General features: G+C 37.7%; 1 protein-coding gene across 8 annotated transcripts in view; it reads right to left on the reverse strand.

Annotated features, from left to right (window-relative positions):
* Pde8b (phosphodiesterase 8B) overlaps positions 1–13,701 on the reverse strand; it is a 237,580-nt gene that overhangs the window by 28,178 nt on the left and 195,701 nt on the right. For 4 of the 8 annotated variants that reach the window (XM_076857099.2, XM_076857098.2, XM_076857105.2 and 1 more), the window contains 2 exons: positions 5,494–5,649; positions 1,672–1,714 (listed from right to left, as the gene is read on the reverse strand). In XM_076857099.2, coding sequence (XP_076713214.1) covers positions 1,672–1,714; positions 5,494–5,649 — 199 coding nt within the window. The remainder of the gene's footprint in view (positions 1–1,671; positions 1,715–5,493; positions 5,650–13,701) is intronic. The other 4 variants (XM_076857103.2, XM_076857100.2, XM_076857106.2 and 1 more) reach the window with 1 other exon arrangement.

Consider the following 13,701-nt stretch of genomic DNA (forward strand, 5'->3'; position numbering starts at 1 on the left):
AATAATAAATCGAACTTAAAATTCCTCAAAATGTAGTTTCTAAATACAACCAAAAAGCAGAGAGCTTAGTTTTAAGGCTATGACAGAGGCTGGCTGCCTTGATCCTCAACCGTTCATTAGAAATTATTCAAAGATGGATAATGCTTATTTTCCCCCATTTTAACTCAGAATTAAGAGAATCTATAACAATAGAAATGATTAAAAGTTCGAAGAAATTATTCTTCAATAAAGGTTAAAATAATGCCATTTAAATCTGAGAATTCATTATTCATTCTTAACAGAAGCCTTGTAGAATAAATTTAAATCTAAAGTAGAGAAAAGAAGGATAAAAGGTGATTTAAACAGCCATATTTGATGGCAAAAAGTGATATTGTGTCACCAAATAAAAAAAAAATAGTTACCTCTTACTAATCACCTATAATGTACCAGGCATTGTTTTATATACTTTAAATATAATAACTATCTCATTTAATAATTACAATTCTTAAAGTTACATAGTGCTATCTTCATTTTACTTATGTAGGTAGCCCAAGGTCAAAGAGCTAATTATGTAGGTAGCCCAAGGTCAAAGAGCTAATAAATGGTGGAACCTATGATTTCCAGGATGGAATGGTTTCAATTGCTCAATGTGAATATTCATTGAGTGTCTATTATGTACAAGGCAATGCTGGGCACTGTAAATGCTCATTTCAGTTTTGGGCACCAGAAACTCATAAGTTTGTTAAAATAATACCTTCACTCTAAAGTGTTTCAAGAAACTAAAATATCTGGGAGAAAATCTGCCTGCATGTGAATGTCACCATGTCATCCAAGGCTGTTGTGGCCTAGAAAATTTTCAGAACATATAGTTAAATGTAGGTACTGCTAGATAGTATACATTTTTTTTATTTATTCCCATTAACCCCAAGACAGACATTATTAATTTATTTTACAAATGAAGACACTAAAGATCAGAAAAAGCAAATGAAATCTTTCTGAGTAGGCTAAATATGCTCATCCTAGAATCAAGGAGAGGGAATAAGAGTTAGCCCAGGACCTGGTTTTAGACAACAACAAGCCAGAGAATGGTTGGTTGCAATTCTTAAAAGAACAAGAATGGAAAAATCTTTACTAACGGGCTGATTTTTTTTCCTCTAATGGGCAGATAATTCCAGGCCTTTCCACATGTAGAAGTCCTGAGCTCCAGCCCTTCATTTTAAGGAGAATGAAGCCAGAGCACTGCCCAAGGTCTTAGGCAAGTAGGTTGGCAGCTGAAATAGGATCTCAGGGCACCTGCCTACCAGGCCAGGGCCCAGCCACATTTCTAATTGGATGGTCTGGTCACCAGTTATTGCAAAGAAAGGAAAGAATGGTCATAGTTGAACCAACCCCATATTCTCACCTGCTTCCTATCCAACCAGTCTCCTCTAGACTTTTGGGCCACTCTATTTTGAATTTAATCTGCTCTTTGTAATCTCTAACCAAGATGGGGGAAGCATGAATGAGGATTCAAGGAATCTTGAGAGGTCCTAAATTTCTCTCTGGTTCTCCAACCTTCCAATATTAGCACTTGGATTTTAGCAATCCATGTTTTGGCATAGCAGATGTCAACTGAAATTCCTTCAGAGCAATTTAGACTTGAACCCACGGATGCCTTCTGTGCATATTAGAGTCAAATTGAAGTATTCTTACCTGTCTGAGAATTGTCTCCTGAATCACGATGAATCTTGTGAATCTAAAATCATGCAGAAGTTTGGAAGAAAGAAGAGAGATTTTAAATAGAGCATTTGCTATATTTCTCAAACAATTTAGTTATTTAAAAAAAAAACTCTGAAGATTTCAAGAAAGCAAAAAGTTGCAGACAGGATGAACAGATGAAAGATGTACACCACGCGGCAAGACTACAAATGCTCTATCACCATCAGACACCCAGAACAGCTGAGCCTAAGAGCAGGCAAATACTGAGGACCTACTTTCTAAGCAGGATGGCTATGCTCCAGTCAGCTGTTCTCATGTTGACAGTCTGCAGAAACGCAGAATGACAGAAAGCCATACCTAAATTTAAAGTAACATATATAACCTGTAATTGCTTCTCAGCTTCCTGGCTCAGGCCAAATCTGCAATGTCTCTCCTTATCAGTCTCATTATAACCTGTTTGTTTCAGATATTTTATAAAATGTTTCTATAATATAAAAGTAATCTAAATTTTAATCCAGGATTTTTTTTCAGACTTTCCAAAAGGCCTTCAAATGCTTCTCAATTACAGAGCCAATTTATAAACTGTTTCTTCTCAATGAGATCTGAACTCGAGATGCTGTTTTGCACCTATTTCTTTCTCATTATCAGATTTTTTTGTGTGCTAATGCTCAATAAATATCCGTCAGATGACAAAATGAAGCTATTAACACAAGAAATAAATATGCTTCTCTTGCTAGTGGTGGGGCACATTTTGTTCTATCACACTTATAATTGTGCTGCTTCCCTGCCAATTCCACTTGCTTCCATCCAGGGCTCAGACCATTAGACCTTTTCAGCCACTCAACAAAGGGACGAGATTAACTTGGAAAATAGGATGAGTGTGTGGGACCATCAGTGGAGGAAGATTAGGATGGCTTAGCAACATCAACTGTAATGGCTAGAAATCTCACATGTATCAGACACAGGCAAAATGGTCCAGCCTGACAGAACACTGAAACATAATCGTGTAAAATGTTTAGTGTTAAAATGAACTATTCAACTCAGTCCCTTTCCACATAATTACAGAAACAATTACATGACCCACCTCTGTGAAACCTTGGTCATTATGTCACCAAGGGCTATTGACTCAGTTATCCCATAATTTGGGGTCCTTTTATTTATTCGGTGAATAAGTATTTTATATTTTCCTTTAAGAATAAAGACTACCTGCTATAAAGCTATTAAATTCAGTGTGGATTTTTATACTATACTGAAAGAATAAAACTTTTGCCTAGTTTTGTTTTCGCCATCAGCTCTAGCTCAAAAGCAAGTGATTTTTAAATGCTTACTTTTTCTCTCTGAATCAAAATATATCTCCTTTTTAGGAGCAAGGCCCCACAGCTTCCCATATTACCTAAAAACCAAAACCCCCTTTCCTCATATTTTGCAGACCACAGCCCAGCTGACTGAACGATGGAGCTCCTGAAACCTCAACATGGGCTGTGTGCTGTCTGGAGAGGAACCAAATGAAGCATAAGGTCCAGTAGATTTGCAAACCAATCCGGTTTTTCTTGGGAGAATGTACCCCATCCACTGAGGGTAAGAAGAGTGACTAGGGAAGGATGCAGAGCACAGGAACTAGTTCCACCTTCTGGAGTGTCTCTGCTGCATCTTTCTCCACACAGGATGCTGCACATGGCACCTTCTAAGCTGGATGCACTGCCCCCAGATTGGCTCATGGGCCTTTGAACTGCTCTCTCTGTGCGTCTACTGCCAGCAACAGAGCCCAGAGATACTCCTTGCTTTGAAATCAGAGATTCCCCAGGGCTGCATCAGCATCTACTGCCCAGATCCTTTGTTGTGATTCACTTTGTGATGCTTTGAACCAGTGGCAGAACCAGAAGACCTATCTCTGTCACACCCCAGCAGTGCTGGGTTTTTAACTAAAGCTCTCTAATGATCTGTGTGCCTCTCCTGAATATCCCATTTTACAACTTGAGTTTGCTTGAATGACAAATTATCTTAGAATGAGAATTTCTTCTAGAGATCTAAACCTACCAGTCATTTATAACTTGGTAGGAATTATTCCATCAAAATTATTTTCCTCATAACCCTTAGCTGAGCTGAGAATATAAACAGGGGGATGAGTGGTTCTGTAGTTCCATGTTCTCTGTGGTGGGCAGCTCCAGGAGGCTCACAGGCCTGAGGACTGTGGAGCAGGAAGAGGGCTAAGCTTCATCCTGTGACAACACACATCTCTTACATGTTTCCCAAGACTGGCAGCTTTCCATTTGCAATGTAATCATTACAACACCCTTGCAAGTGGGGAAGTAGCACCATTCCTTTGGACAGACAAGGAAGTTGAGGTTTTAAGAGGGTAAGTAACTTCCCTATGACACACAGCTAGTACACAGAGCTCAACATCAAGCCGTGGTCCTTTTAGTTCCAAAACCAATTGCTCTGTCAGAGAGAGGCTCCAGAAAGGAATTCTCACACCTTGACTTATTAAACTGGGGTCTAAGGAAATATCTCTTGGATCTATGTAGAACATCTATTTGAAAAATAATTCTCCTTGAGATTTTGGGGATGGTTTGAATTTCTCTTATCAAAAGGTTTTATCACATGTTTGCTAAAGCAAAGAGGTCAGAATTCAATGTACTCATGCCATCACTCTCTACACAGTGTGGTGTGTTTTTCCCTTTGTAAAATCTTAAAATGTAGAATATTTCCATGTGCAGAACTGGCTTGGAATGGTGATACTGTGCATTATGGGAAAACCAGAGGCTTTGGCACTATGGTTTATGCAACATGAAATCCACCATCCCTGGCCTGTGAAGTTCTTTGTCAGAGCTCAAAGCTAGAGTTTCATAATTTTAAACCTTTAATTACTTAAAACACCATAGGTTGCCACAAATTTTGCTGCTGTGCTAAATGCTATGTTTACAAATACTTGGTTATGCTTAACTCTAAAAAGCACAATGAATTCTGGATTTCTGTATGCACAGGCTCATATATAATTTCAGGGTCATTGTTTCTTAAAAAATAATCACTTAAAAATTATATTTTCTGCTCCACACCCACCACCAGAATGTCTAAAACTAAAGAAAAATTTTTTCAAGGATGAAGAACTACCAAAACCTTTAACATGATGTTGGAGGGAATATAAAATGGTATGACCACTTTGAGAAAAGGTCTGGCAGATATATATATATATATATATATATATATATATATATATATATATATCTCCTATGACCCAATAGTTCTATGTCTAAGTGTTTACCCAAGAAAAACTACAGCTTTTATTCACAGAAAGACATGTATAAGAATGTTCAAAGCAGCCTAGAGCAGGAAACAGCCCAGGAATCTAAGAATAGGAGAAGTACAATGCAGAGGATTGAAGCAAAAGAATAGTTAGTAATAAAAAGAAAAAAAATACTGATACATACAAAATAGATGAGTCTCAAAAACATTATGATGAGAAAAGAAGCCAAGCACAACAGAGTGCACACTGGGTGAAGCTCTATCCAACCTAGGACTAAACATTCACAATAGTGGTTCCATCTAGGGTGGGCAGGACAGGGGTGGAGGGTGCAAAGGGTCATGAGGGAATTGGGGGGACAGAGAAGCTTGCACTCTTGATGGCTCTGGGGTTGCAGAGCTATCTGCATTTGTCAAAACTCAGAGGAGAGCGGGGACAATCCCTCTCCACGATGTCACGTGTGGGGCCGGGCGCTCACTTGCAGCCCTTGGGCACCTTGGGGACACTGGGTCAGGTGTCCGTGTGGCTGCCAGCTTCTTGTGTTTGTGCACGGCAGGCACGGAAAAGGGGCCCACCATTAGCTGGCCGCCAGCTTTTGGCAATGGAGCTTGAAGGAGACGTGGCGCCTGTGCCCTTGACCTGCTGTAGCAAGTCATTCTGCACCAGCGTGCACCAAGTACTTGAGGCTTCTGTCCTGGATCCAGAGCCCAGGTGTCTGTGCTATGCAGAATCTGAAAACAAACCACAGGGGAGAACGCTGAGAACCCTGAAACCCATGAAATGGAACTGTTAACTTTTATGGATATAGCCATTGATTTTACTGAAGAGTAGTAGGAATGCCTTCAGCCTGCTCAGAAAAATTTATATAGAGATGTGATGCTAGAGAATTATAGAAACTTTGCCTTCCTTGCCATGACTCCTAATCATACCCAAGAATATTCACCAGAAAAGTGCCTAAAACATATATTTCATGAAGTGATAAGTGCAAAATATAGAATTTGTGATTTTGACTATTTACCAAAAAAGAAAATATGTGAAACTACAATTGAGAGTGAACACCAGAAATCACATAAAAAATCAGGCCTTGTTCACTACCAAAGAAGTTATACTGGAGAGAAGCCCTACAAATATAAAAAATGTTGCAAAGCTTTTAGTTAAAAAAAAAAAAAAAAGGTCTTATTTACCAAAGAGGAACCCACAATGAAGAGAAGCCCTATCTGATCATAATGGAATGAAACTGAAAATCAACGATAAAAGACGTAAGGAAAAATCAAGCATCACTTGGAGAATGAACAATAGGTTACTGAATGATCAATGGGTTACTGAAGACATCAAGGAGGAAATTAAAAAATTCTTAGAGATAAATGAAAACACAGACACAACGTATCGGAATCTATGGGACATATTGAAAGCAGTTCTAAGAGGAAAATTCATTGCTTGGAGTTCATTCCTTAAAAAAAGAAAAAACCAACAAATAAATGATCTAATACTTCATCTCAAAATCCTAGAAAAAGAAGAGCAAAACAACAGCAAAAGAAGTAGAAGGCAAGAAATAATTAAAATCAGAGCTGAAATTAATGAAATCGAAACAAAAGAAACAATTGAAAAAATTGACAAAATTAAAAGTTGGTTCTTTGAAAAAATAAATAAAATCGACAGACCCTTAGCCACGCTAATGAAGAGAAGAAGAGAGAGAACTCAAATTACTAGCATACGGGATGAAAAAGGCAATATCACAACAGACACTTCAGAAATACAGAAGATTATCAGAAATTATTTTGAATCCTTATACTCCAATAAAATAGAAGATAGTGAAGGCATCGATAAATTTCTTAAGTCATATGATCTGCCCAGATTGAGTCAGGAGGATATTGACAACCTAAACAGACCAATATCAATTGAGGAAATAGAAGAAACCATCAAAAGACTACCAACTAAGAAAAGCCCAGGACTGGATGGGTATACAGCAGAGTTTTACAAGACCTTTAAAGAGGAACTAATACCAATACTTTTCAAGCTATTTCAGGAAATAGAAAAAGAGGGAGAACTTCCAAATTCATTCTACGAGGCCAACATCACCCTGATTCCTAAGCCAGACAAAGACACTTCAAAGAAAGAAAACTACAGACCAATATCTCTAGTGAACCTAGATGCAGAAATCCTCAATAAAATTCTGGTGAATCAGATACAAAAACATATCAAAAAAATTGTGCACCATGATCAGGTAGGATTTATCCCTGGGATGCAAGGCTGGTTCAATATACGAAAATCAATAAATGTTATTCACCACATCAATAGGCTTAAAAATAAGAACCATATGATCATCTCGATAGATGCAGAAAAAGCATTCGACAAAGTACAGCATCCCTTTATGTTCAAAACTCTAGAAAAACTAGGGATAACAGGAACATACCTCAATATTGTAAAAGCAATCTATGCTAAGCCTCAGGCTAGCATCATTCTGAATGGAGAAAAACTGAAGGCATTCCCTCTAAAATCTGGAACAAGACAGGGATGCCCTCTTTCACCACTTCTGTTCAACATAGTTCTCGAATCACTGGCCAGAGCAATTAGACAGACGAAAGAAATTAAAGGCATAAAAATAGGAAAAGAAGAACTCAAATTATCACTATTTGCAGATGACATGATTCTATACCTAGCAGACCCAAAAGGGTCTACAAAGAAACTATTAGAGCTAATAAATGAATTCAGCAAAGTGGCAGGATATAAAATCAACACGCATAAATCAAAGGCATTCCTGTATATCAGCGACAAATCCTCTGAAATGGAAATGAGGACAACCACCCCATTCACAATATCCTCAAAAAAAATAAAATACTTGGGAATCAACCTAACAAAAGAGGTGAAAGACTTATACAATGAAAACTACAGAACCCTAAAGAGAGAAATAGAAGAAGATCTTAGAAGATGGAAAAATATACCCTGTTCATGGATAGGTAGAACTAACATCATCAAAATGGCGATATTACCAAAAGTTCTCTATAGGTTTAATGCAATGCCAATCAAAATCCCAATGGCATTTCTTGTAGAAATAGAGAAAGCAATCATGAAATTCATATGGAAAAATAAAAGACCCAGAATAGCAAAAACAATGCTAAGCAGGAAGTGTGAATCAGGCGGTATAGCGATACCAGACTTCAAACTATACTACAGAGCAATAGTAACAAAAACAGCATGGTACTGGTACCAAAACAGGCGGGTGGACCAATGGTACAGAATAGAGGACACAGAAACCAATCCACAAAACTACAACTATCTTATATTGATAAAGGGGCTAAAAGCATGCAATGGAGGAAGGATAGCATCTTCAACAAATGGTGCTGGTAAAACTGGAAATCCATATGCAACAAAATGAAACTGAATCCCTTTCTCTCACCATGCACAAAAGTTAACTCAAAGTGGATCAAGGAACTTGATATCAAATCAGAGACACGGTGTCTGATAGAAGAAAAAGTTGGCTACGATCTACATACTGTGGGGTCGGGCTCCAAATTCCTCAATAGGACACCCATAGCACAAGAGTTAATAACTAGAATCAACAAATGGGACTTACTCAAACTAAAAAGTTTTTTCTCAGCAAAAGAAACAATAAGAGAGGTAAATAGGGAGCCTACATCCTGGGAACAAATCTTTACTCCTCACACTTCAGACAGAGCCCTAATATCCAGAATATACAAAGAACTAAAAAAATTAGACAATAAGATAACAAATAACCCAATCAACAAATGGGCCAAAGACCTGAATAGACATTTCTCAGAGGAGGACATACAATCAATCAACAAGTACATGAAAAAATGCTCACCATCTCTAGCAGTCAGAGAAATGCAAATCAAAACCACCCTAAGATACCATCTCACTCCAGTAAGATTGGCAGCCATTAGGAAGTCAAACAACAAGTGCTGGCGAGGATATGGGGAAAAGGGTTCACTTGTACATTGCTGGTGGGACTGCAAATTGGTGCAGCCAATTTGGAAAGCAGTATGGAGATTTCTTGGAAAGCTGGGAATGGAACCACCATTTGACCCAGCTATTCCCCTTCTCGGTCTATTCCCTAAAGACCTAAAAAGAGCATACTACAGGGACACTGCTACATCCATGTTCATAGCAGCACAATTCACAATAGCAAGACTGTGGAACCAACCTAGATGCCCTTCAATAGACGAATGGATAAAAAAAATGTGGCATTTATACACAATGGAGTATTACTCTGCATTAAAAAATGACAAAATCATAGAATTTGGAGGGAAATGGATGGCATTAGAGCAGATTATGCTAAGTGAAGCTAGCCAATCCCTTAAAAACAAATGCCAAATGTCTTCTTTGATATAAGGAGAGTAACTAAGAACAGAGTAGGGACGAAGAGCATGAGAAGAAGATTAACATTAAACAGGGATGAGAGGTGGGAGGGAAAGGAAGAGAGAAGGGAAATTGCATGGAAATGGAAGGAGACCCTCAGGGGTATACAAAATTACATACAAGAGGAAGTGAGGGGAAAGGGAAAAAATATAAGGGGGAGAAATGAATTACAGTATAGGGGGTAGAGAGAGAAGTGGGGGGGATAGTAGAGGATAGGCAAGGCAGCAGAATACAACAGACACTAGTATGGCAATATGTAAATCAATGGATGTGCAACTGATGTGATTCTGCAATCTCTATACGGGGTAAAAATGGGAGTTCATATCCCACTTGAATCAAAGTGTGAAATAGATATATCAAGAACTATGTAATGTTTTGAACAACCAACAATAAAAATTAATAAAAAAAAAACTCAGAGGAAACTGTACTTAAGATTTGCACATGTCACTGTAAATAATTTCTACCTTTAAAAAAATCAACATTAAATTCCAGTTAGTAGGGCTGGGGGGCATGGCTCCTAGGTAGAGTGCTCACTTACCATGTGTAAGGCACTGGGTTTGATCCTCAGCACCACATAAAAATAAAATAAAGATATTTATTGTGTTTAAAAATAAAATTCCACTTCTTTGATATAATGAGAACAACTAAGAACAGAGCAGGGAGGAAGAGCAGGAGGAAAAGATCAACTTTAAACAGAGACATGAGGTTGGAGGGAAAGGGTGAGAAAAGGGAAATTGCATGGAAATGGAAGGAGACCCTCATTGATATATGAAATTACATATAAGAGAATTTGAGGGGGAAGGGGAAAAAAACAAGAGAAAGAATTAAATTACAACAGATGGGGTAGAGAGAGAAGATGGGAGGGGAGGGGAGGGGGGATAGTAGAGGATAGGAAAGGTAGCAGAATACAACAGTTACTAATACGGCATTATGTAAAAATGTGGATGTGTAACCGATGTGATTCTGCAATCTGTATTTGGGGTAAAAATGGGAGTTCATAACCCACTTGAATCGAATGTATGAAAAATGATATGTCAAGAGTTTTGTAATGTTTTGAATAACCAATAAAAATAAAATAAAATAAAATTCCAGTTAGTAATATGCAAGTTGATCTGAAAATGTGCTGGCATTCATAACTTTGTACAGCTGGAAATCTATGAAAAAACAGGATGGACTGGGGGATGTCTAGAGGGACCCAAACGGACACATGATTGAGCAAAATGCTAATGACTGAACCAAGGTGGTTATGCTTGGTTATGCTTAACTCTAAAAAGCACAATGAATTCTGGATTTGTTTATGCAAAAATCACTTAAAGTTATTCACTTAAAGTTCTTCCAAATCTTCTATATGTTTAAAACCTTTCATAAAAATGTGTTTGGAAAATTGTGTGCTCCACTTAGTATAAGGTTTGATGGTTAAAATTCAGAGGTCTGAAGTACAATTTTAAAATCTGTGAAATAATCAAGATGAAGGAAATTGAGAACAGCCTGGAACCAAATGAGGTGAATGACATGTCACAGTCTCTGGGACTCCCTACCATGAGCCTGGGCATGAGATGATGCTCTGCATCAAACCATAACTAGGAAAAAAAAAAACATAACTAAGGAATTATAAACAGCAACTATCAATCTAAGAAGTGTAATGTTTACTTAGGTAGCCATTTAAAATACTATTTAATTCATTTGATTGATTTTACAAACTGTGGAGAAATTCTTGGAGGAAAGTCCTGAGATATAATGACATGAAAGCATCACTTTTAATGATGATGTGTTCAAATCAAGCTTAAAAAAAAACCAAACATATGATTTTTTAGCAATTAAATGAGTCAACCCATGGGCTGAGGTTGTGGCTCAGAGCACTTGCCTTGCATGCATGAGGCCTTGGGTTTGGTCCTCAGCACCACATCAAACAAATAAATAAAAACTAAAAAAATATTTTTAAAAAATGAGTCAACTCCAAAGGAAAAAAAAATAAACAACCCTAGGAATAACTTACTGATTATAAATTTTAAACCCCAAACAAGTAATGTAGAATTTGGTAGAGGAAAGAATAAATAAATAAATAACAATATCTAAAATGAGTCAAGGACAGGATAAATACAACAAACACGTCAGCAAATAAATACTTAATGCCTTCTTCAACATTCAGTTTAGAATCACCTTGGGAAGGTGAATAGCATTTGGCAGGAAAGTGTGAGCGTGATTTTGTCCTTACTGAACAATAAGGTCAAAGGTATCAGAATCACAATTAAATCAACAGCTACCTCAGTCTTCAAGCATGGATCCTCCTTCTGCTTCCTTTTCTTTCCCTAGCCTATGTCCAGCCCATCATCCCATCCTGTCAAATCTCTTTCCAATACCCCTGTGATCACTTGCATCTTTCTAGCATCAGAATGCAGGCTACCATCAGCGCTTTTCTGGACCTGCCAATTCCCTCAGCCCAGTCCATCTCAACTTTAGAGCCAGTACAAGCTTGCATAATCCCTTCACCTTCTGCTTAAAACTCCCACTTCTCATTGGTCTTGGGGGCAACTCTGGATAGCAATCTGGCTGGAAAGCTCTGCCATTGGCCTGGCCCCTGCCAGCTCTATGGCTGGGACTCTGCCCACTACTCTTAGCCACAGGCCATACTGGCTTCCTTTCCATTTTTCTAATTCTCCCATGTCCTTTATTGCCTCATGACCTTTGCATATGTGTCTCCTCTGCTCTGGAAGTTTCCCAAATCAGACTTTGTCCTCCAGATTTTAGCTCAGATGTGATTTGCACAGGAAAGGCTTCCCTGATATTTTCTGCCCGTCTTTACAAGGTCAAGCCCTACTGTCACATGTTCTCAATGGACTTTTCTCCTATTGGATTTTTTGTAGTTCACAACTTTGCATTTTTTGACTAACATCTGTTCCTCTGCCAAACTGTAAGTTCTATGGACAGAGGATATTTCTAATTTGATGGCCTTTGTATACCACTGCTAACACAGTACCTAGTACAGAGAGCTAACAAATATAACATGAATCCATAAGATACTGAGATTAACCAGACTCTTTTTTACCTTAGAGCTGTGGGGAAGATATTGTTATTAATGATTTGGCCATCATATTGGTTTTTGTTGATTATGCTTAATGTTTATGTCTCTAAAGAAATTAATTTGTAAATTGTTTCATGATAAAACACATGAAAATTTACCAAAAAAGGTGGTTTTTCAAAAAGCAAAGATCATATTGACTTAAAAAAATACAACCCTGTGCTCTGATATACATGATCCTGCTACACAAATCAGACAGGTGAGAAATCAAAGTCATCAAATACCTGAATGCAACCTCATCCCTGACTGGGTTCCCTGAGCCTCTGAGAGATTCTCTATTAACATTTCTCATTGGATTCAATAGTAAAAATGGTTGATATTATTAACAAACAAAAAATGCTGTTCAAATCCATCCATATATTTGTAATAAAATTGGAAATGACTAAAATATTTCTTAATCTCATAGTCAAATGCTGACTTTGATAAAAGATCTGGATCAATGTTTTCAAACTCAAAATTTGTTGCTATTTTCGGTGTCCCCACCCCCAAATGTTATGAAAAGGGGTAAAAATTTGATTAAGATGAACGAAAGTACTATTTACTTTAAAAATCAGGGTAGCTTCAAAACTGCCTTATTAAGAAATCCATTTTTTAAAGACTGAACATTCTAATCTAAAGCTTCCCAACAAAACTAAATGCTTTCATGCATGTGACAAGACCCCTTTGATGAGGAGAAGTTCTAGTGCTGAATGAATTGATCTGAGCACAGAAACAGTCATTTGAGACCCTCCCTTCATTTACATGTAATGAAATAGCAGAGTGGTGTCATACAGAACATCTTTGATCATCTTTCTTTACTGAAAGTACTTTGATGAGTATTTTTTCAAAAAGTGAAAGGATCTGATGCCTAGATCAAAGATCTTTTCTGTCTGCTCTGTTTTCAAAAACCACTTCAAAACACACTTCTCAACACTCATACCCAAGCAGTTCCCAAACACAGGAACAAAGTAGCTCATGCAACGTCCTGGGTCCCTGTCCCCATGATACCTTTGCACAGCCATAGACAAGCGGTGGCCACTTGTGTTCATGTATTCTGAGCTTCAGTTCTCAAAATCCTGGAGCATCAAGACAGAAGAGGGTTTGCACAGATGCTGAACCTAATCTTTGGGGTAAGTTCTCTTAACATCAATAAATTTTAAGATTTTAATAGGCCCAGCACAACAGTGTCCCTTCTCTTTAATCTCCATGGCAGTTAAAAATGTTATGTATATCAAAGCAACATGGATTGGTTTGATATGAATGAAAGGGCATATGAATTTTTAAGATTTCACAAGACTAAAAAGAAAAATTCCAAGCTGTTTTATCAGATCGTTTTCCATATGCCAGA

This window comes from Callospermophilus lateralis, chromosome 5, assembly GCF_048772815.1.
Source record: "Callospermophilus lateralis isolate mCalLat2 chromosome 5, mCalLat2.hap1, whole genome shotgun sequence".
NCBI classification, from domain to species: domain Eukaryota; kingdom Metazoa; phylum Chordata; class Mammalia; order Rodentia; family Sciuridae; genus Callospermophilus; species Callospermophilus lateralis.